The sequence below is a fragment of the Mytilus californianus genome, unplaced genomic scaffold (assembly GCF_021869535.1).
Source record: "Mytilus californianus isolate M0D057914Y unplaced genomic scaffold, xbMytCali1.0.p SCAF_3, whole genome shotgun sequence".
NCBI lineage: Eukaryota > Metazoa > Mollusca > Bivalvia > Mytilida > Mytilidae > Mytilus > Mytilus californianus.
In genome coordinates, this window is record NW_026262679.1 from 97,864,228 (window position 1) to 97,889,183 (window position 24,956).

General features: G+C 31.1%; 1 protein-coding gene across 9 annotated transcripts in view; it reads right to left on the reverse strand.

Annotated features, from left to right (window-relative positions):
* Positions 1–31: 31 nt before the first annotated feature.
* LOC127733285 (myoferlin-like) overlaps positions 32–24,956 on the reverse strand; it is a 100,723-nt gene continuing 75,798 nt past the window's right edge. For 7 of the 9 annotated variants that reach the window (XM_052242628.1, XM_052242626.1, XM_052242627.1 and 4 more), the window contains 16 exons: positions 22,309–22,377; positions 20,246–20,365; positions 18,862–18,987; positions 16,337–16,492; positions 15,699–15,790; positions 13,661–13,831; positions 12,856–13,001; positions 10,148–10,296; positions 9,311–9,399; positions 8,372–8,515; positions 7,569–7,659; positions 7,267–7,366; positions 5,638–5,837; positions 4,695–4,804; positions 3,984–4,131; positions 32–2,680 (listed from right to left, as the gene is read on the reverse strand). In XM_052242628.1, the coding sequence (XP_052098588.1) occupies positions 2,648–2,680; positions 3,984–4,131; positions 4,695–4,804; positions 5,638–5,837; positions 7,267–7,366; positions 7,569–7,659; positions 8,372–8,515; positions 9,311–9,399; positions 10,148–10,296; positions 12,856–13,001; positions 13,661–13,831; positions 15,699–15,790; positions 16,337–16,492; positions 18,862–18,987; positions 20,246–20,365; positions 22,309–22,377 (1,944 nt within the window). In that variant the 3' untranslated portion in view covers positions 32–2,647. The remainder of the gene's footprint in view (positions 2,681–3,983; positions 4,132–4,694; positions 4,805–5,637; positions 5,838–7,266; positions 7,367–7,568; positions 7,660–8,371; positions 8,516–9,310; positions 9,400–10,147; positions 10,297–12,855; positions 13,002–13,660; positions 13,832–15,698; positions 15,791–16,336; positions 16,493–18,861; positions 18,988–20,245; positions 20,366–22,308; positions 22,378–24,956) is intronic. The other 2 variants (XM_052242632.1, XM_052242631.1) reach the window with 1 other exon arrangement.

Here is a 24,956-nt window from a genome sequence, read left to right on the forward strand (position 1 = left end):
AGTTATAATTACTTATAAATAAATACAACAATAACAGAACAACTTTATTGTTATTTGATTATATATATAAATTAATCTACAAAGTATATATCAAAGTATATAACTAAAGATCTAAAAAAACAGTCCTAAAGATACAATTGCACTTTATGATTTATATAACAAATACAAGCATTGTGCCTAATAATATCTGAACAATAAATGGTTAAATTAAATGTGGTAGCAGAAGATATATAAGGCCAAGAAAACTTTATTGGCATGTATTTGGAATTTGAAGATGTAAAGAACAAAAATAAACTTTTGTGACATCATATAAAGTTCTGCCACAGAAAATTCTAGAAAGTTATTTGAACTTGCTGAAATAAAATTTATTTTTAATAATAAAATGCAATTTTTACTTATTTCCTCTTATTTGTTGAAATATCTTTTAAAAAAGTTAAGTAATTGCCTTAATGTTTTTTAAAATCCAACACGATGTGCTATGGTCCACTCCCATGAGTTTATTGTCAACCATAATAAAACAATGAAGTAGTCAAAAAAATGAGCATAATTACAAATTTTGAGGTTTAAGTATGGTTATTTTAATTTTTCAAACAATGAGATATCACAGATTATCAAGCTATGGAGTATTGTATGTGTTAGATAAACTGAAAGCAGGAAGTAAATTATAATTCTGAGAGAAACATGTGTATCCAGCTCTGAAGTATAACAGCACAGCCACATGACAAAAACAATCTCCAAAAGCACCATTTATTAACAACTTTTTTTCTATCTTGTTTAACCCTGCTTAATTCCATGTATTAACAGTAACAATTTCACTCAAAAAATGGTGGTACAAGGACCTGGACCAAAAAGGGCATGTTCATATTTTACTCTTGATTTATATGTAATTTCTAACTTCAAATTGTAAACAATTTCAGAAGAAAAGGTGCATTCTACCACTAAAAGGGTAAAAGAGGATAGTAGTAATACTCACCAAAAGCAGGTGAAGACATAGCTGTGGCCAATCAAATTTGAAGGGGAACCATTTAAATTTCTTGTACAATTACAACAGTAATGTTTTAGACTTTAAAATTGCCATACTTCAAATGGAACATTTATATTACATTTGTACTACTTTGTGAAAAAAATAAAAAAATTAATAAAATAACATATATGCATAGTGAAACTGTCCCATAACAATATCTTCAAAGAAAGACCCCATAAAATATCACAAAATATGAAAATATATTCAAAAAGTTAGATTGTGTATATCAAATATATTTAACAAACACATAACATTATTCGTTGTCATGCCACATATTTCCTCTAAAACAATCATTCAAAAATTCATAAAATAGTAAAAACCAATGCCATGTTTCACAAGAATATTAAAAGCTTTTAATATCAAGAATGCCAATTGCAATACAACAGATAGGGATACTTGTGATTTCATTTTATTCAATGTACAGAAAATACAAGTTTAATATTTTTTGACTAGTTTTCTAAATAAATGTTCAATAAAATCTAAATAGATTTTTTATAGAGTAAATTAAAAACAATTATTATATCATATTAACTGAACCTTATGTATTTAAATAAGGTAATAAGATATACATGTATGTGTAAACAAATTTGATCTGACTTTTGAGAAATATTTTAATAACAGATTTGATTTCTGCAAGTAGTATTTGATGTAACTTTTGATTCAGAATTATTTTGTTTTCTATTAAAAAAGAAAAGAAACATATAAAAATAAATTATCTTATTTAATAAGCAACAAACATTATGTTATAACATTATGTTCAATCGTACCTACATTCCGACAGTGCACATTGATCTTCCAGATTCATTTAAACGAAATATGTACAGTTTACACATAGACTTGTTACATGAGGACAAGTTGATAGGAACAAAATTGAAATACTAAATTTCAATAGATAAGGTCTTTATTTTTTGACCCAGATGGAAAAAAATAAAAGATAAAAATGATAAAAACAATCAATACATAAGCTCAATGCTAACACAAAGTAAGTAGGTAGTTATATACAGATGTGGATCTAGGATTTTGAAAATAGGGGGCTCAGGCCCCCAAACTAGGCAACGTTTGGAGTGAAACAGGTATAGGTTTGCTTTAACCATAAATATAGTTCCCTAATGGGAGGCCCGGGCACCCTGCCACCCCCCCTTATATCTGCCTCTGATGCATGAAAATTTAAGAACTTCAATAATACAATATAAGACTGAACCCCTTTTTAAAAAATCTAGATCCATGGCCTGTACTTAACTATTAAGCAGTCAATCTTTTATAATTAAAAATATATTCCAAATGTATGTTCATTTAAAGGAATACATAAATTTACAATCATAAAGGATCTAGAACAATTCAATCAGTCTATTAAGAGACATATAATACAAGAGATTCTCAACAGGACAAAATATCATAAAATCTCTTGTATTATATGTCTCTGGTCTAATGGTACCATAAGTATAACATCTCACATGAATGATCAACAGCAATTTTTTTTTAAGTAAAACCACATTGTCGTTACAACTAATTGAATAACACAATAGCTGCTTTTCAAATTCACTGTTGTGTTTTACCCATCACAGCACTTGTACCACTTATAACATTTCAAAAGTTCAAACCAAGGTGATTCAGACATTATCATCAATTGCCAATAATCTTCCCAGAAATGTCCCCCTGAAAAAGAAAAATGTACACAATTTAGTTTCTAATCAAATATATATGATTTGTTGAATTTAGCATCAGGGCTTCTACAATAAGTTTGAGCTAGATGGACCTTTTTTTTTCTAACTGTGTTTAACCTCTTTTATTTTTGTAACTTAAGGCAATTGAGCCAGTCAAGGTAACATTGAAAGGCCATCAAAGGTAAGGAATTTGAAAACAGATATTTCATATGTTTATGTTTGTTCCGTTCACTGTCAGTAACTTGTATATTTATATGGATCGGTTAAATATCAGTGATACGTTTGAAGTTTGGATCATCAAAGGACTTAAGTGTGTACTACTAGGAACAACAAAATTATTTATTTTATAAAAATTATTTCTGTACTCCATGTATACCTTACAACAAAATTATTTTTATTTACCTGTGTATGTTATTTTATATGGCGGCATTTTGTCTAAGGTTATGGTTGTCTTTCTGATATTGTTTTACATCTAACCCCCTTGTTTTATTAATTTTGTATTTACATTGTCATATATCAAATTTATTCGTTCAGTGTATGTTCACTTGTTTTTGTTAATATGTCTTTTGATTGAGTTAAGCCATTTCAATTGATATTTTATAGTGTGTCTTTCTATGTTGTGATGTTACACTATTGTTTCAGGTAGGGTGAAGATTGGCGCCTATTAAAACGTTTAAACCCGCTGCATTTGTTTGCACCTGTCCTAAGTCAGGAACCTGATGGTTTGTTGATGTGGTTCATAAGTGTTTCTCGTTTCTCGTTTTTAATATAGATTAGACCGTTGGTTTTCCTATTTGAATGGTTTTACACTAGTCATTTTTGGGGCCCTTTATAGCTTGCTGTTCGGTGTGAGCCAAGGCTCCGTGTTGAAGGCCGTACTTTGACCTATAATGGTTTACTTTTACAAATTGTGACTTGGATGGAGAGTTGTCTCATTGGCACTCATACCACATCTTCTTATATCTATATACTCAATATTAATGCAATAACTTTCTAACGGGAAAGTTAACTGGCACATGTTATCCTTATACCGGATGTTGACTTGACAGCGATAAACCTCGGAACAGAGACAGAATATGTAAAATCCATGTATGACATGTATATTTCTTTCAAACACCTAAAGCTTTGTACCTTTTCATGTTTCTTCAAATAAATACTTTGGAGAAATGTACAATTAGTTAAGCAAGTTATTCCTATATTTTGAAAACCTTTTGAATGAATATTTAAAGTTTCACAAATATGCCAGTATATATGCAAGTTACCATACATGATAATATTTTTTTGGTAATACTTACAGGTAGTGAGTAGATGAACAGGAATAACAGGAGAAGAATCAAGACTAGGACAATGAAACCGATGATCCACCATTTGTAATTACGCCAAATAATATGCTTAAAAGATTTCCATGGTGACGCTAACCAAAAGAAGGAAGTTTCTGGACGTCTGTAAAATAAATTAATGATAAAAGTAATAACTTGCATCTGACATTTTTTATCCATGCAAAAATCATAGTTGCTGCTTGAAATAAAGTTTGATAAAATTCATATTTTTTCAAGTTTCAGCTGTTTAGCTATTGAATGCTTTCATTTCCTTTATTAACTGAATAATTTGTTTTTTACAATTGATATTTGTAACTACAACAATGATGCTGACTGATAATTTCTTCCATCTTTCAGTGAATATATCAGTCTTTAAGTGTGTACATTTAAGTCAACAAAGTTTTTAAGTGTGTAAATTTAGGTCAACAAAGTCTTTAAGTGTGTACATTTAAGTTAACAAAGTTTTTAAATGTTTACATTATTTAAGTCAACAAAGTCTTTAAGTGTGTACATTTAAGTCAACACAGTTTTTAAGTGTTTATATTTAGGTCAACAAAGTAGAAGTGTGTACATTTAAGTCAACAAAGTCATTAAGTATGTACATTTAAGTCAACAAAGTACACAAATGAACTGGACAAACAAAATTACCACACTTGATTGTATGTTTATTGTTAAACGACAACTTACTTTGGTGGATCCAGATGAGGATTCATGTTTGGTTCCTCCTGACCTTGACCTGATGGTCTCTCCTCTGCTTCTGCTTTTGTTACTAACTCTAATTCCATTTCTATTTTTCCCTGAAATTAAAAAAAAGTCATAAATGCTGTGCATCTACTTCTTACAATTTTATTTATTTTCAGCAAATTACAAGTATAATAGCTTAAGATTTATCAATATCTATTTCAAATTTTAAGTGAACCTGAGCATTATCTTAGTTAAATGAAAATATCAAATAATAAATTATGTATAAAAGTATGCGGTTAATACTAATCTTTACTATTGATTTTTGAAGCCGAAACAAAAAATAGTAGCTTCCTACTTCCTGAAAAATCTTTTGCATGACAGATCCTTGTACTAAATAGAACAGGGAATTATTAACAATGCTATAACACATGAGATAGCCCTAGGTTTTTAGTGTTGAATCTGTTGTTTTTAAAATCCTTTGAAATCTGTATGTTAAGTAGATTTTTTATTGTATTTTCTCATGTTTTTTGTCTGTCCTGACTACTCGACAGCTCTCCCTGTATCTTTTTATTTTATAAGACCTGTCCTTTCAGTTATTTTTACAACCTGCAAATTCACTAGACCTAGAATTTTCTTCTTTATGTAAATTCCCTATTGACCAGTTTTCTATTGTAATTTCATACTTATTGTAAATACTCTCCATCTTGTCTTTTCAAAGTAATTTTCTACTTGCTGTAAATTACCTCACACCTGTCATTTCACATTTATTTTATATGCAATGAAAATTAATATAAAAATGACTGTCATAGTGATTCTTACTGTTCCCTTACTGTCTTCTCAGTAATTTTCTTTGAATTGTTAGTACCCTCCAACTTGTCTTTTATAGTAACTTTCTAAATACTATAAACGTCTGCTAGCTTGTCTTTTATAGTAGTTTTACACTTACTGTAAGTTCCCTTTGACCTGTCTTTTCACCGTTTTCTCCCACCTGTTCGCCATAAACAGGCCAGTAACCTTTGAGACGTTTTTGGTCAAACAATGAAACTAGTTCCACTTGTGGGTTAAAGTCTGGAAGTCTGTCTAACAGACACTTGGAACTGGACTTTGCTGGTTTAGGCATTGCATTCAAGTTAAGAGATAATGTTCCTGTAATTTAATCAAAATTTATTTAGCAACTGTAAAAGATGCCAACACATATCAAGATGAAAACACATTGTTATTTTTTTCAAATTTAGATATATTGTGCAATAAATGATATATTACCAAAGATTTCAATGAAAATATATGTCACCAAGTTATTGGTCCTAAAAAATAGGATAATTTAATGAAATAATCTGTCTGGACCCCAGAAAAAAAAACAATAAAAAGAGTGATGTGATGAAATCACCATTTAGATTATGATGTTCACACCAAAGCAATCATTTGTTCATAGTGACATATTGTTTTCATATCATACTTATAGCCAAATAAATGTGCTAGTTATTATTTCCTCTTCAACTTGTAATTAAGTCCTCCATGTCTCTTTTGTTTAAGTTTTCAACAGAAATTGTTGTAAATTGTTAGATAATTTCCCTAACTACACGCAACGCAAATATTTTTTATTGTATTATCAATTTGATGCAAATAAAAACAAACCCTAAGACCATATAATAAACAGCTGTGTCAAGTGCATAAGATACGTCTTGTCACATTGTCACATGCATATTGAAATTGTTCAAGAACAAAATGGAATTTTGCTGAAGGTTTTTACTCAGAACTCAGTGAAATGACCCTGCAGAAGGAGGATATTCTTATTCATATCAAAATTGCCTTAAATTTGATGGTTGAAATGGAAAATGCTCAAAATAAGAGTTTACTTTAACCAATCCAAAAACCAATACATATTTAAAAGTAAATCGATCCAAGCATACTCAAGTAAGTGTGAGACATGTACAAATATTGCCTTAAATCTGACACTTAAAAGTCGCATAACCCTGGAATGAAAAATATTTTTTTTGTTTTAAAAATTCCTAACAATTATGTGAAGCTTTAGGTAAGTCAATCTTTGAATAATTGATTTAGTGGGAGACATGTGAAGCTTTATGTAAGTCAATCTTTGAATAATTGATTTAGTGGGAGACATGTGAAGCTTTAGGTAAGTCAATCTTTGAATAATTGAGTTAGTGGGAGACATGTGAAGCTTTAGGTAAGTCAATCTTTGAATAATTGAGTTAGTGGGAGACATGGGAAAAACTAACATAAACCTGAAGGCTCAAGTTACATAACTCTGAATTGACAAACCTGAACTTTTCAAATTCAAAAGGAAGCTGTATACTTTTACCAATCCGAACAACAGCAAGTGAAAATTGCATTAAAACTGTTTGTTATAAAGTCCTTGAACTAGGATGACCCATTAAGCACATCTTTTAATTAAAAGGTAGCTTTCTTCCATAAATTGCAATATTTCAAACATGTTTCATGCAATTTCATCAAAGTATATGATGTGTGGACTGACAAACAGACAACTGTATATCATAACACATCTGGTCTATGACTGGTGTATGATTAATAATGCATCAATTTTTATGTGGCTTACCTAAGAAGTCATCTGGATTAAAGATATCATTGTCCCAGATTTGCATCATTATAATGGGTTGAAGATGTTGTACTGTCTCATCTAAACTCCAGAAATGTTCCTGAAAAAAATATATAATGAAGATTTATTTTCCAAAAACAGATGAAAAACTAAAATGCAGGCTCTAAACAGATATTTTAAAATAAAGTAATCTTCCCTTGACCAGTTTTAACATTAACCACAAGAACTAAATTTTGACAACAAAAACCAATTTGATATACGTTACAAATAGGTATGTACTTTGTTTTGTAAAAGTAATGTACCTTTTTCTTGATAACCATTGTCTGTTCTTCAGGGATAAACTCAAATGGGAAGACAAATCTCCAGTTGAAGTTTCCCTCCCCATCTAACGATCTGTAATACAAACAAAAGTATCTTTAAATTGATGACAATTTTTATTTTACTGAATGTTGTAGCAAAACTATTTTTGTGAAAACCGAAGGTTCCAGTTTTGTCTAACACATCATATTTTTTTATGTTTCTTTTGTATGATCTTAAAATCATATAATAACTGTTTTAATGCATTAGATATGCATTACTACGAATGATGTTGTAAGTGCTGCCTTTGGCAAACTATCTAAAAATATATATGTTTTCTTTTGTAAAAATGTTTTTGAAGTACAAAATTATAAACTTGCATACTGTGGATTCATTTATTTTGATGGGTACCAATTTTTGTGGATTAAGGAAAAATTGTATTTTCATTGATACTGGTTTTCGTGACAAGCTTATAGAAAATGTTTTTTTTTTATTTAACATTTAAATTCATGGTTTATTGATACCTTAGTAAATCCATAGTAAGTAAAGAAAATGTATTAAAATATGTGCCATCCATTTTCCCTGAACTGGTATACATTATTGTTTAGGGTCCAGCTAAAGCCTGCCCCAAGTGCAGGATTTTCTTTCTGTTTTTGAAGACCCATTGTGGCCTTGGAGTGTTTTCTGCTGAATGGTCGGGTTGTTGTCACTTTGACACATTCCGTTTCTATTCTCAATTTTATATCACAAAATACTTCTTTACAAGCTGGTTTGCAGTTTTATCTGCTAGTATAAATTTCATACTAACCTGTAATGAACATCTGTTTTCTGTTTCTCATCGATTCCAGAAACCCAGCCTTTGACGTAAATATCACTCATAGATTCTCCCACCAGGGATGTCTCATCAAGTTTTACATCTACTGTGTTCCATATAATACATCTTAGGACATATCTAAAGAAGTAAATTAATCAATAAGACTTTGCCTTTTTAAAAATATGAGAATCAACAAGATTGCCACAGTGTAGCCAATGACCCCACCTATATACTCAAATTTTCCATATCACTTATATTTACAAGGGATATAACTCCTATAAAAAAAATGTTCAGTCTTTGGTTTTCTATGTTATGTTTGGTGTACTGTTTTTTTTTCTGCCTTTTTCTTTTTTATCCACGGCGTTGTTTCTAAGGAACATTACTCCAACAAACAAATATATCAGGTATGGATTTTTAAACTCATTCAAATAATTGTTAATGGAAACCTGACATAAATTCAATCAAAATCTTGTAAGAACTTAATTCAATCAAAATCTTGTAAGAACTTAAGAACTTAATGTGGGTTGGTGGGACATCAGTATTTCAATATCTAAAAGCATCAATAGTTATCTTTTTGTTTTTGTAGTTCTTCTATTTGAGAGTTTTGTTTCCCTTTAACTAATAAAATGTACTGTAAGTTGACTTCATCTCAAACGATAGGAAACCCAAAAGCTCGTCTCTCCTGGCCTAAGTAAGAATATCACTATCATGCAAGATAGTTATGTCTATCTGTTTGTTGCAGTCACTAAATCATTGCATATATCTTCGAAATGTACTACATTATTCTTTTTCTGTCCCATTTATCAATGTTTGACCATCCTTTCGAAATAAGGTCTGCCAAAATTCTGATAATAAAAAGGCAGATTGTATTTATCCATCATTGTAAAAGGCCAATATATTGTGCAAGAGGTTCAAATGAAATGAATTTCTTACTCTTTTGCTCTACGAGGCTCTATCTTGAATGGTGGACCAGGTGGTCCAAGTGAGGTAGGAAATATGTCAACAAACATCTGTATTCGTCCCTGAAAATTAATTGACACATAAGTTTTGTCATATATTTAGAATTAATATGGTTTTTTTTCTTCACAAATAAACTTGATATACTGTTGTCGACTAAGAATCTGAATATATATGTGCATAATCAGAATCAACAACAGTATATTTTCAAGTCATTAATTTCATGTACAATATTACAATGTATTTATATGAGTAATTCTCTCCTTACATAGTTTTTAACCATGTTGTATTGGATTCAGCCATGCTCTGCAGTTATTGTGTTCTTTATCTGTATACTATTAGATTTCACTATATTGAGCACTACTATATTCAATGTGTTCTTTACCTGTTCAACATTTATTTGGTTACCAACATATTGGTCTAGTTAGCAGTTACATCTTCCTCACCTTCTAAGAGAAGTTTTATTTCAGTGTGTTCCTAAACCATCAATAAATCTATGATATAATTGAACAGTGTTGTAGGTTCTTAGAGAAGTTTTATTTCAGTGTGTTCCTAAACCATCAATAAATCTATGATATAATTGAACAGTGTTGTAGGTTCTTAGAGAAATTTTATTTCAGTGTGTTCCTGACCCACTAATAAATCTATGATATTGAACAGTGTTGTAGGTTCTTAGAGAAATTTTATTTCAGTGAGCTCCTAAACCATCAATAAATTCATGTTACAATTGAACAGTTTTGTAGTTACAATATATGTATTATCTGAGAACATGAAATTGGACTGGCTTAAAAGTGGATCCATTGTGTTCCTTACTTGTTCAATGTTAGGCTGGACTGGATTAAACAGTGGTCTAGATTCAATGTGTTCCTTGACAATTGGGAATGTATTCAGTACGTGAAGAGCTAGTCTTTCATCCATTGGTCCATCATTTGGATAATCTCTCTTTGATCTGTTTTGGCTTTCTACAATAAATAGTTATTGGTTGAACACAAAATTCAAAATTTAGGTTAGAGTGACCTAATTATCCCTGTAAAAAATGCTTTGTTCTGTAAGATATCTCATCTTGAGAAATAATATGCTTATATATTATACATGAAGGATGCAGTGTATAACAAATCGTATAAGTCAGAGTCATAAATATAAATTTGTATAAGGTCCTTATTCACAAGGTAGCTATCTCTTGAAAGAAATAGAAGTTTTCACCCAATTTAACTACTGTGGATTCATTTATTTTCGTGGGTAGAGAAAAAAAGACGTTTTCGTGGTATACGTAAATTCGTGGATCGCTGATTACAAAAAAAAAAAATCAGATATGTAATTCGTGGATTTCTTTTTGATTTTGGAGATCATATAACCTCCTTGGTTTCATCAATAATAAAACAAACAAAAAAGAAGGAATTCATTGAAAAAGTTTTGAATTGTCAAAATCCTCGCTTGGTCATTCTAGGTTAAAGTGTTCATTGAAAACTTCTATTACAATAATGGACAGAGACAACTAATTATTTGTTTGTTTTACAATTTATAAATTCTTGTCGGAATTTTATAAGGCATTCAAAACTCTATGATTGAAAGCTCATTTCCCTAATCACGATATAATTAACAGTCATATAAGTAAAAGGTGTGAAAATAAATGTTCCTGTCATAAACAAAATTACCTACGGGCAATATCCCCGTACTTAATCCTATTGATTTTTTATCACCAGTAAACCAAACTATGACACGGTAATTAACAACTTGCAGTTATTTTCAATGAACAGTTTTAATCAATTTCAAAAAGTAAATTATTACCGATATTCGATATATTTATTATTGATTTAATCAAAATACTTGTATCTTCTTTCAATAAAAACACATGTTATGTTACAATGTTTATCGCTAGTCAACACTATACTAGAACAGCATAACATAACCGGAAATAAACATCCGACTCCATACACATTTCTCGGGACTATTCTTCGTTGAATTCTTAAATTCGTGGTTCGCTGTGACCCACGAAACCCACGAAAATTGGTATACCACGAATAAAAATGAATCCACAGTATGCTTATTTTGATTAATAAAGTTTGTTGTGTTCTGTTCAATTGCTATTTACACAAAACTTTTATTCATATAAAATTAAATACATGATCTTACACCATACATTACCATACTAGACATATAAGCTCACACCTACTACATCACTTACGGGATTATATACAGTTAACTCTCGTTGTCTCAAACTCGGTTGACTCGAAATTTCGGATGAGTCGAAGTTTTCTCGTGGTCCCGAACTTTGTTCCATATAAATATATGTATTTCGACTCCTGATGAGTCGAAATTTCGGTTGAGTCGAACTAAATTTACGGTCCCAAGGTTAACAAAAGCATTCAAAATTCATTATTTATCTCGAACTAATACACATATGTCAAAACATGACCTCCGGGATTTAAGTGGATTGAAGAGTTAATCTGACAATACACGTGTAATTAAATTTCCGGTCACTGACCAAGGTATTGATTTATGACATTCTATTTCCACGAGTGTTTACCTAAGATTATCTTTTATCACCATGATAAATAATTAGTGATACATTGTTTAAGTTTATGAAAAATTATTTAAAATGTTTACAAAAAAAATTAATTAAATTAATCGTGATTTACACTGATGAGCTTGGATGTGTATAAAGTGGGGATTAAGACTTCCGTTGGTGATCACATAAAAACTACTCAATCAGCGTCTTTTATCTTTTAGTATTTTTTCTTTAAAAGAAAGATTGAGATAAAAGAAAATAAAAATAAATCTAAATTTCTAAAATCTCTTGTATCCGAGAATAAACAATTTTGTCAAATTTAAATGACTTAAATAACGCTAAGATCGATTGGAAATTACTCTCTCGGATAAAAGCCACAGGAAAAAATTGTAACTGTTCAAAGAAATAATTAAATAAGTGAAAACAATGTTATTATAATAATGAAAGACCATAACATACAAATCCATCGATATGAGACCAGTATATCGATCCCATTCCCATATTCATCTGGATTTATTTTAGCTCTACCAAGGTAAGCAAGAGTTGTGTCCCTTGGTCTGTCAAACTTCCGGTTTTCGTTTGAGTGGAACTACGGGTATCTCAAAATATTTCTCTGGTCCGACTGACTTCGAGATAACGAGAGTCGACTGTATATAATATATATATATGTTACCTACAATTGTAACTGTAATTCTGGGCTTAAACACTATGCATGTAGTAATTTGCTTTCAAAATGGCACACTTTTAAAAAGGTTGGTATAGGGTTACCAAAAGTTCTTTTTAGTGGATGTGATCAGTCCTCAAACTTACAATCAAATACAAAGTAAAGGGTAACAAATTATCAAAGTTCATAAATGATCAACAAAATTATAAGTGGTAAGGTCACAAGATATGGAGATGATCATTTTTGGATCATTACAAGTCTCTCCTGAAGTAATAAATCCTTGTTTATTTGCTGTGACAGACATAACCAGAAAGTTCTCTAAGATGTGTTTATTTATATCTTACTTACCAAAATCAGCGATATTGTAAACCTTGCTGCCTACTTTAACACTGTTGTTTCCATAAAACAATGGTCCTATTATATTGTTCTTTTTACAGTACATCTCCAGAATCTCCTTTGGCTTCTGACTGTCACGCCACTGATTTATACCAGCTCTGCAAGAGAACACAGGACAATGGTAAAATATAGATTATCTATTTACTTTTATTTAAAATAACTTTCATATAAAATTAAAAAATTTCCAATAAAATGGGACCTCTTTTTTACAGTATTTTTTACATGTTTTTAAATTGATTTCTCTGATAATCATACACATTGAATCCCAAATGAATACTTCAATTACCAGAAAAAGTTTTTCAAGACAAAAGTTTTAATTCAGTAACTATCAATATAAAGACTCTTGAAGTTTTTTAAGTCCAATATATACTGCACTGCATGACATTTATGTATCTGAACCATATGCTTCTGATGGTCATAGCTAAGAACATTTCAATGGTAAATATAAAATTTTCATTCTTTCACTGACCCAATACTGTAGCAATGTTATCTAAAGCTCTCTTGGAAATTGGCCAAAAAAAAAAGAATTGAAATTTATAGCAGTCCTGTTGTTACCTTTGTACTTTCATCCTAGTCTTTTTAGTATTAACCCTACTACCTTACGAATCCATAAAAATTAAAATGTCAAAAAATAGAAGAATATATTATTGGTAAACAAAGGGAGTAAATTTGGACCTCATTCAAACATCTTTCTTATATTTTAAGCGTTCGGGAGAACAGCTGATAAAAAATTTGATCACATTAATAGTACACTTACATCGAGTAAGTCTGAGGTATACCACATGTTGCCCTCTGCTTGGACAGATATCTGTTTTCAAGGTCAATAACTGTCTCACCAATCAAATCATCGCTACTAATGATGTCATAATCCTTTAATCGAATAGTCAGATCCTTCATCACTGGTAATACAGCATTTAACTCAAACATTCTGAAATAAATAAACATTTTGAAAAAAAAATTAACATTAACCCTATCTAGTGTGTGTTAATTAAACGTTATGCCATAAGTTCAATCAAAATCGAAACTCAAGTACTTTTTACAGAAACTTTGAAAAATTTTCAAGTTATACATGAACATTAAACACTATTCAACCTTCAATATTGGACCAAAAAATAGATTTTGGTGCAATATCAACTTAAAAGAAGCTCGTCATGTACCAGTTAAGTCTTGAATTTTTTCAAATACCAAAAGCTCCCAGGAGTTTAAATCCCTTAGGGCAAGTTTTACTATGAATGACCTAAAGACTATTCAGGTCGAGTCTGCTAAAAAATTATATAAGATTTATAACAAGAATGTGTCCATAGTACACGGATGCCCCACTTGCACTATCATTTTCTAGGTCCATTGGACTGTGAAATTGGGGTCAAAATTCTAATTTGGCTGTAAAATTAGAAAGAACATGTGTACTAAGTTTCAAGTTGATTAGACTTCAACTTCATCAAAAACTACCTTGACCAAAAACTTAAACCTAAAGCGGGACAGACCGACGAACGGATGAACGTACAAACGGACTCACAGACCGAAAAACATAATGCCTCTAAGTGGGGCATTAAAATAGCCTTTACAGGTTAATGTTAACAAAGGGTTCAATCATCAATGCTATATTTATAAGTTTTTATCATGTGGTCTATGCTATTTTATAATAATTCTGCTGAGAAACAATAAGTATCAACAATAAAAACTGTTATCACAGAGATATGTCTCGCCTTTTTGTAATTTTGATAATGCAAATGTTGAAATTAAAATGGCAATACTTTAACATGTAAGTTATGCAAATATTCAAAGTTGATGAACCATGACTGAAGGTACATGGCTAAACAATCTCCATGGAATGAGATGTGCCAATGCTAATACAACTGCATACCAAATACCATTGACTTATTATAAGTGGTTCCCTTTAAACAAACCTAAACACAAACATTAACTTGTAAACTATGTAAAAGTTTCAAGGTCAATGAACCATGATCAGGGGTGGGGCTATATAATCTCCATGGAAACAATACTTGCAAATGCCAATAAATTTGCATACCAAATATCATTGACTTAACATTAGCAGTTCATCTTAAACTGATCTAATCACAAACTAATACATGTTAACTAAGCAAAAGTTTCAAAGTTAATAGACTGTGACTGAGGGGGCGGGGCCAAATATTCTCCAGGGAAATGAGATGTGCTAATGCTTATACAACTGAACACCAATTAACATTGGCCTACCACTAATGGTTCCCCTTGAACTGACTTAATCACAAACTAATACATGTTAACTTAGCAAAATTTTCAAAGTCTATAGACCATGACTAAGGGGGCAGAGCCAAATAATCTCCATGGAAATGAGATATGCCAATGCTTATACAACTGCATACCAAATATCATTGACCTACCATAAGTGGTTCCCCATAAATTGACCTAATCACAAACTAATACATGCAAACTATGAAAAGTTTCAAAGTCAAAAGACCTTGACTGAGGGGGCGGGGCCAAATAATCTCCATGGTAATGAGATGTGCCAATGCTAATACAACTGCATACCAAATATCATTGACCTACCACTAGTGGTTCACCATGAACTAGACCTAATCACAAATTAATACATTGTTGAAGCCGCCGCCGTCGCCGCTGGAAACAGCATACCTATGTCTCGCTTTTTGACTCCGTCAAGGAGAGACAAAAACTATACATTATATGCAACCACAGAAGTTCAGCAAACCCTTTTGGTAAACAAGCCACCTTAAGACTACTTCACAACAGAAAAAACTCCTGATTCATTTCATAAATAATTGTGTTATCAATCATACCTCCCAAAGACAGGATCTGTGGTATTTGGTACATAATCATCTCTGTCGTTTATCTTCTTTTTACCAAGCTCAATTTCTATATATGGATCAGCCTAAAATGGAAGAGAAAAATCTACTTTTATGATATATATAAAAAATACTGAAATATTTTTATTAGATATATACTTTCTGCTTTTGATTTCACCAATTCAAAGGAAAAGTTCTAATCGCATTGTTTAAGAAATAGTAATTTCTGAATCAACAGCCTTTAAATCCATGGATGAGTTGCTATGCATTCCAGACAACCTCTGGCTGTTTTAAATGGCATGTTACTTATTTATCAAGCATGTTAATCTTCTTAATAGAGTGCTTGGCCAAACTATATTTGCTCCTACACTTAATTACTGCATGATTCAGCATAGAAGGGACAAGTATCCAGCAGGAGATCAAATCCATCCATGACTTTTTGCACTCTAGTCTTTTAAAGCATGCACATTATCACAAAATCCACCAAAGTGGGCTTAAATATTGGAAATCATATCTGACACAGTGCAATATTTAGTTTGGAATTTCAGTTTATTCCTCCTATAATGCTTGTTCCATGGTAGAATCATACGCGAAATGAAGCATAATATCAAAAGGGAGAAAACTTTACATACCTTTCCATTACTGTCAGCTGGTTGTAAATCACTGCCGTTGATAACATAGATTCTGATGGTACACTCCTCAGGGTCTGGCTGTGGTAGAGTACTAAACATCTTCTTTGGTATTGGTTCATTAGGGTCTGGGGGAAGTGGATACACCCTAAATCCTCCCTTAAAACAATAACAAAGTTAATCTGATACCAGTAAGAGAAAAAGTAAAGAAAATCACAAATATTAATAATTTATTTCCCCTTCCTTTTGCTTCTGTTTATATAGTAGAGACTGTTTTGAAAGACCACCAATAAAAGAGTTTTTTTTTTAAGTTTATGTCTCAAAACACAGGTTTATGTGATATGAAGTATAAGGATTCTCTAAAGTGATCTCTATATAAAAGACATGTTTTAATGTTTTATACTTTTTTCACTTACAAACACCAAACTAGCGGGTGTAAAGAGCCTGTGTCGCTCACCTGCATCTTCAACGATTGCCACTTTTTTGTAAAAATCATGAAAGGGGAATAACACTATTAAGAGTTTACTGACAATTTCAGCTATGTTGACATATTTGCTGATCTTATCCTGCTGATCATTTTTCTTTTTTAAAGTTTCTATATATTTGTAGGACTCAAATCTATGGCGGGTTCCAAATCTATGGCAGATTCCTAATCTATGGCAAATGTGACGTTACAAACGTCAAACAAATCAAATCTATGGCAGATTTTTGTTTTCTCCAAATCTATGGCAGATCTTTAAATTGCGTAATTATCTGGGGAAAAAAGTAACATAAATGTCACAATTGAATATTGCCATATTAAATCGTCGCCGACGCTAACGATGGTGGAACCTATAGATTTGAGCACCATTTCAGATGAAGGTATTTCCCTCGACGACAATTTGCAGATGGTTTAAAGGAAGATTTGGCCTATTATCTGGATGAAGGACAAAATGTGCTGTACCTGCTGAAACCCGCGTTGAATAAGGGTACCGCTGTTTTCAGTACCGGATATTTTAGAAAAGAGAGTTATAGTAAATATTTTACTGTCTACGGCTGGCAAAGTTTATAAAGTGAAAGATGAAATTACCGGATTCCAATTTGATTTAAATCGTCATTAAATAAAAAAAGATGTATTAACGATGAAAACAAATTTATGTGAAAATTCAAACTGTTCATTTGTATTTATTTCTTTAATATAAAAAAACTGCCTTCTTGTTTGTTAAGAGACTTACTAGTTGGTTTAATGAATGGGTTAAACAGGTACCATGCACAGATAAGAAAACGTTTATTTCAATCTTGAAGTCTGTATTAAGGTATATGAATTCATCATTTACGAAATTTGTTGGTTGCCATCACGATTTGGTTGACCATTATGGAATGTTTATAGACATGCTCCCGTACATTTCCACTTGTTTAAGACAAGTCATTGGTCATATGTACTGCATTGTTTTCCATTTGCACAAAATTTGCCGTAGATTTGGAAACAACAAAAACCCCCATAGATTAGGAAATTACAAAACTTGCCATAGATTCGGATTATAAAAAATCTGCCATAGATTTGGGATGACATGACGTCACATTTGCCATAGATTAGGAATCTGCCATAGATTTGGAACCCGCCATAGATTTGAGTCCTACATATTTATTATAGTTTTCAAGATAATAGGCAAAAAAACGGAAAAAAAATGTTAAAAATTATCATGCAAGGGCATAAACTCCAATAAAGAGTCAACTGAAGATTTCAACATGAAGCTTATTTGTAGATTTTGTCTTGCTGATCATTTCTGCTTTTTAAGGTTTCTATTTATCTATTATAGTTTTCAAGATAATTAGCAAAAAAGATACAAATTTTGAAAAATCGTCATTAAAGGGCAATAACTTCAATAAGGTATCAACTAACAGTTTCCATCATGTTGACCTATTTGTAGATCTTGTCTTGCTGATCATTTTTGTTATTTAAAGTTTCTTTCCATCTATTATTATTTTCGAGATAATGGGCACAAATGCAAAAAATTTGTAAAATTCATCGTTTTAAGAGCAATTACTCCTATAAGAAGTTGTCTGACAGTATTGATGTCAATAGACATTTGGTAGATCTTATCATTCTGAACATCTTAACCCTGTCAGATTTTCTCTATCTTTAACAGTTTCAAGATAATAGCCAAACATTGCATTTTACCCCTATGTTCTAATTTTAGCCATGTCAATCATGTTGGACGGCAAGCTGGGTCAGCGGACACATTTTTTAAACTAGATACCCCAATGATATTCAGGCCAAATTTGTTTTTAATTGGCCCAGTAGTTTCAGAAGAGAAGATTTTTGTAAAAGCTAATGGATGCAGATGACGACGGAAGATGATGACGGGGGCCAGGTGAGCTAAAAAAAACTAAAAAACATAGAATGATGTATGCACTGTTTGTTTCTTTTTAATCAGTAAAAAAAATTCCAAACATTCAAAACTATATGATTTCATGAGAATAAGACTAACAATTTACTTTGTAATTTATCTAGCCTAATTATAATTATAATAACAAATGATTTATACCTTCAATTCTCCTACAATATTGCATTCTTCATCTTCCTCATCTTTCCCTCGACTAAAGTCAAAAGAATGACAGAAATCTGCAAAATCTCCATGCCCTTCAGCTTTCTCCAACTCTGTGTCATAAATCTGGAACAAAAATAATTTAAACAGTAATAAAAAACTGGATAGTTTATCTAGCAATGTTTGCAGTTAACATAATACTTTAAAGTAAACAAGTAGAATTGTGAGCTATTGCTTACTAATGATACCCCAACCTTATGTATTTGGTAAACATAAAGTTGAGGAACAATGAATCTGAAAACACATTGCATGGTAGATTTTTTTAAACTGGTTTATGTTGTTTTTTCAAAGTTCCAAACCTCTGTACTGCTTGGGCCAGACAGAGAAGAGTAGCCTACATCTCCAGAATTACTATTTTTATCCAATTTTAATTTTCAAAGTTTGGATTTGGGCTGAAACTGCTCCTTTAACCCCAGGAAGAAACTAATGAATAACCTTAGGTAGTAATACACAGTTAGGAGTGTGGTTTCGCATTTTGGTCCCTGTGGATTTTTCAAATATGAAAGTTATTGTGCAATAAAATTCATTTTTAGACAGTTGAGTACTAATTTAGCCTTCAAAGGTGGTTTATAAGAACATCAAGAGTATTTTTTACATGTTTTATGGGCTATTTTCTGTTTGACTGTCCGTATTTTCATAGCTAGACCGGCCGTAGGTCCAGAAATTAATGTAATATTTACAAACACTTTGTTTCTACACGATGTTTTCGACAAAATTTTAACTACTGGATATCAAATTCTATGGAAGATACTGATTACAAACGTATGCACATGTATGACACAAACAGTAAGCTTAATTTGTAAGAAAGCAAGGAAAAAGGGATGGTAAAATTTATGAGAGTAAATTTTTAAATTTTTTCCTAACTGTGTATTGCTACCTTAGGTTGAGGGAACATATATGAATTATGTCAATATCAAACAGATAACCAATCAAATTTTGGAGAGCCATTGAAGCCAAACAACATATTTTGAGTACAGGCCATAATATTACAACCCCTACATGGTAATGGTTATGATCTCTGTTCTTGTAAAATGTCATTGTTTTATTATACGTTCAGCCATTGTCTTGTCTTTGGCAAATTGGACACTGGGAGGATTACTTAGAGTAAAAATTTGCCATTCAATAGGTGACCAATTGACATCACTGAGGAGGTTTCACAATAATTAATAGAGCTTAAAATTAATACTGTTAACATAAGTAGAACTCGTTGATATCGATAAATGTCACATCTTGTTTGTGAAACTACATATGCCTAAGAAATCACATGACAATAACTAGTAAAGTTTTCCTACTAATACAGTCATTGGTTGTCTGACAATGTTACCTTGATTTTATCCATGCCTTTCTTAAGGTATTTAGCACATTTGTCCTTGTTTTTAGGGTCACCAGAGGCATAGTATTTAGACCACCAATCAAGGTCAGCTTCTGCTTCTGCAGCCTCAGCCTGAAATGACAAATATTTCTAATTATAAAACTAAACATTAAACTGTTCTGTAAATGTAACATTGTCAGCAGAGTTAACCAAACATTCAGGTAAGCTGCCAGAACACACAATTTTAAAACATTGCAGCAGGTCGGAATCCAGTTGACCAAGTGTGATGTTGACATCAATATTAAATAATAAAACAAGATCCCAGATTTTAAACAATAAATGTCTTCGAATATGACGACAATATTGACAACATTATATTATGAAGATAATTATCACATATTTTTTACAAATGATGAAATGATTATTAAAAAATAAGAATTGATGACTTCTATGTATGAATAAATGACAAAAAATAGCACAAATGACTTTTGGTAATGTTAAATCATCATAGCAAGAGTTATCTTGGGTTATAATAACCAGGATAGAATATATTTTTCACCATAATCAATGATAAGTACCAATAGCTAAACTGCTACTAAAATCACAAAGCACCTCTATATACATGTGGTACAGTTACCTCATTGAATAACCTTTTAAAGATTTAAAACAAAAGGATTACTGCAAACCAACTTATTTTGCGGATACTTAATTTCGTGTTTAGCACTTTCTAGTTCACTCCACAGCGATTTAATTTTGCTATTTTCAAATTTACTTGATGTAGTTAAATAAGGAAAGATAAGTTTTACATAGTCACGAAATAAATCACATGCGAAAATTAGTTGGTTTACAGTAGTTAGTGCATGTTATTAGGTGCTCTTTAAATTTAATTTATCAAAAAAATCTTTCTTTCCCCCCCCCCCCATAAATTTAATGGATAAGAGAATTTATTGTTTTATTGCAAAAAGATTGTACCACATGTATGTTGCAAATTATTGACTGACCAGTCTATTGAATTTTCACAGGTTAAATATTCAGTTCAGGGGGGAAACTTGCAATAATCATTAGCTATCCAGAATGAAGCATAACCACACCACAAACATAACTATCCAAAACTACATGTAGTACTAACAAAAGCAGGTTAATAAATCATGTCAAGTAATAATTAATAAGACATGTGAAAACAACTACTAGTGCTGAAATATTAATATTCCAAACAAACATGAACCTCTATCCAGACTGCCTGAGATGGTGGCAATTCTTCCAAAGTATAGGATACATCATCGAGCAAGGGTTGCTTCAAACAAAACAAAATAAAAATTGATATCCATTTTCAAACCATGCAGGAAATTTTCAACAAAAATTAAGTCATTTTGAATAGGTTAATGACCTGTCTACTGAAATGCCATGCAATTACATGCTACAAAGAGATATGGCTACTTTCTCTGTATTTCTTCAACACAGAGTCATAAAATAGAAAGGTTATGAAACCTAGACTAGAAAATTTAATAGTTTAAATCATAAACTTGAAAATTTTTTCCTTCATTTTTACAATTAATTCTGAAATCTAAATACTTTCTTTATAGAAATAGATTTAAGGACATCTGGAGCCAAAATGAAATAATTGGAAACTAAAAAATACATGGCCTTATTTAGATTGAATTTTTTTATATCCATTTCTTCTCATTTTGCATATTAAAATTTTTTTAAATCTAATAAAAATATAGTTTTTATAGTTTAATCAAGTTTTCAGAAATATTTCATAAAGTTGCATAACCATAGAAAACCTATGTCAAACTATGGGTACAATTTGAATTTCAGTAAAAATTCAAGGTCTTTTCCAAAATGACCTTTAAAAAATAGATATATAATTATCCTTAAGGTACGATATTTTTGAAGATTTTGTGTGTTTAGCTATCTCACTGCTTTCTTATGTAATAGGCAATTGATGGGAAAGAAAAATTAACAACTTAAACATAAAAAATAAAAAGGACATGTTTTCCTCAGCACCTGCCATTCTGATAAGAAAAAAAATCAAATAATTTTAAACCAATTTCCCACTTTGTACATGCTGTCACCTTTCTATCTCTGTAAATCGTAGTAGGCAGTTTAGACTGCACAACCTCTCTAGCTTTAGCCAATATCCCCTGTTAGTACAAATATTACAAACTATTGTTAGTAGATAACATTGTTAAAAGTCAGCTTTACATCAAACATGCATAATTTTATTAATACATTCTATATTTTATACCCCTTTTGAAAAAGGGAAGAGCGAAGAGTAAGGAGGAACATTGTATTACATAACTGTGGAGAAGCTATTTGTAGGCGATTCAAACCCATAATGCTACAAAACTAATATCATTAAAGGGAAATTTCACGATTTTTTACTTATCATCTTATTATGTTCATAATAACACAAAAAACACATTCACCAAGTTTTATCTAAATATGAACACTAATAAAGTAGAAAATGGGAAATTATCAATTTCATTTATTGGAATTGACCAGTCTATTGTGACGTACTTTTAAACTGTGGCATGCCGGGAGTGGAAATAATATCAATTAAAGTCTTGTTCGCTAATCATTTAATAAGGCAATTTAAAGCGCAACTATGACTGTTTTACACATCTAATAACCAACTCATAATAAAAACAAGAGGCTGTCAGAGCGACAGCAAACCAGATTTTTTAACATTTATTTGTGTCCTGGCAGTTTTCAATATCACAAGGACCATAACTTCTGAACGGTGAAAGTGAAAGTCATCAATATTGAACTTGACCTCTATTTTGTCATCAGTAACAACATATTAAAATTTGAAAAGCTTTGGTTAAATGGTTCATGAGTTACAGCACGGACATGACTGGAAACACCATTTTTCAATCTTTCAAGAACCATAACTCCTGAACGGTGAAAGTTAAATCATCAATATCATACTTGACCTCCATTTTGTCATCAGTAGCAACATATTAAAATTTGAAAAGCTTTGGTTGAACGGTTCATGAGTAAATGCACAGACACTGTTTGGCAGCCGCCTGCCTGTATGACCGCCCGCCCGCCCACTGTACATCCCCAAATCAATAAATAAAGGCAACATTAGTATACCGCTGTTCAATAGTCATAAATCGATTTAACTGAAACAAATCCGGGTCACAAACCAACACCGAGGGAAACATTTCAACTATAGGAGGAAAACAACGGAACAACATAAACACTGAACTGCTACAAAAACAAATGCCAACATACATAGAAACGGACTATTTGATAACAACCGATTTTTACTTCATAAATCCGGTTAATAATAAAACGAACAGCCGTGCAACTTTTTAAATTCTTACAGTAACGGCAGATATATATTTTATGGATTTCTAATATGCTTATAGTAATAAAAGTGAATCGTACAATGATATTTTTTTGTAAAATCTTTTTTTCAACAGATATGTCAAACAGATGACAATGAATGTGTGTTTTCTGACCTTTTAATTCAGTCAAGCAAAAATTTCCAAGCTAGGACTGTGTAAATACAATAGTATACTCTGAAAATACCTCGTTAAGGCGTGGTTAAATTACAAGTAATCAAAAGATTAGCATTCTGTAAATCTATTCTTTTGATCTTCACTCGAGGGTATATTAGCCTCCAGGGTTCACCGTTCCAGGTGTGAATAACATCTCATAATGATGATAAGAGAGAAGTGTGAGTTTGAGACAAAAGTTTAAGAATAAATTCAATCATTTGGGATAGGTAGATGGTGACAAAATACCTGGATCGCCATGGTATATTTTTTATATTTTGCATAAGCTATTTAAAAAAAAAGTATTAAATAAATTATGCAAGATGGATATTTTATTGTGATAATAAAATACTGAATTAATCTATATTGAATAATTCTATAAATAAAAATGGCCCCAAAAAGGAGTATAAAAACTAAGTTTAACTGTTTTAAATAAACTGTACACGCTCAATTTGATATTTGTATGATTTCATTATTCATATCTTGTATATTAATTACTTTCAGCGTCGGAAAGTTGTACATAGGATGTATATTACATCTGGCAGCATTTGGTATGGCATAATTCATAAATTTTACCTGTGCACACGTGATTCACTCAGCAGAGAAGCGATCATGCATGGATACCCGTTATGTAATCATATGCCCCCCAGGAATTCGCTAGAATACCCGAATGTGTAACTTTGACATGACCTCTGTCATTAATTTATTTAGCCACACCGATTATCAAATAAGAAAAGAACCCAGAATGAATAAATATATTACATGGAAAGTTGTTTAACCAGAAACACATCAACATCATATTGATATGGAATGAAACTCCAGTATGCAAAGCTTGTTTTTGGTACTTTGTGGTATTTAGATATCACATGATTATTTGTATCCAGATGCTTCCAAGATGGCGACATGTCTAAAATTGATAGTCGGATTTAAAAATCCGATTTGATCACTTATTTAGGAGAATAAAACATTAATATTAATGCAAATATGTATATTTATATCGAATAAACATAATAATATCAAATTTAATTTTTTTGCAAAGTTTCCCTTTAATGCTAATTATTCCACATGATTAAGTTCTGTGTGTCTAATTTGTTACTTCTTTTAAATTGATAAACATTGTTATAAAAATTATGTACACACACTTTTAATGATACTGAAATTTATTTATGCATATTTTTTTCTAATAAAATTATAAAAAAAATAATACCAAAAACCAA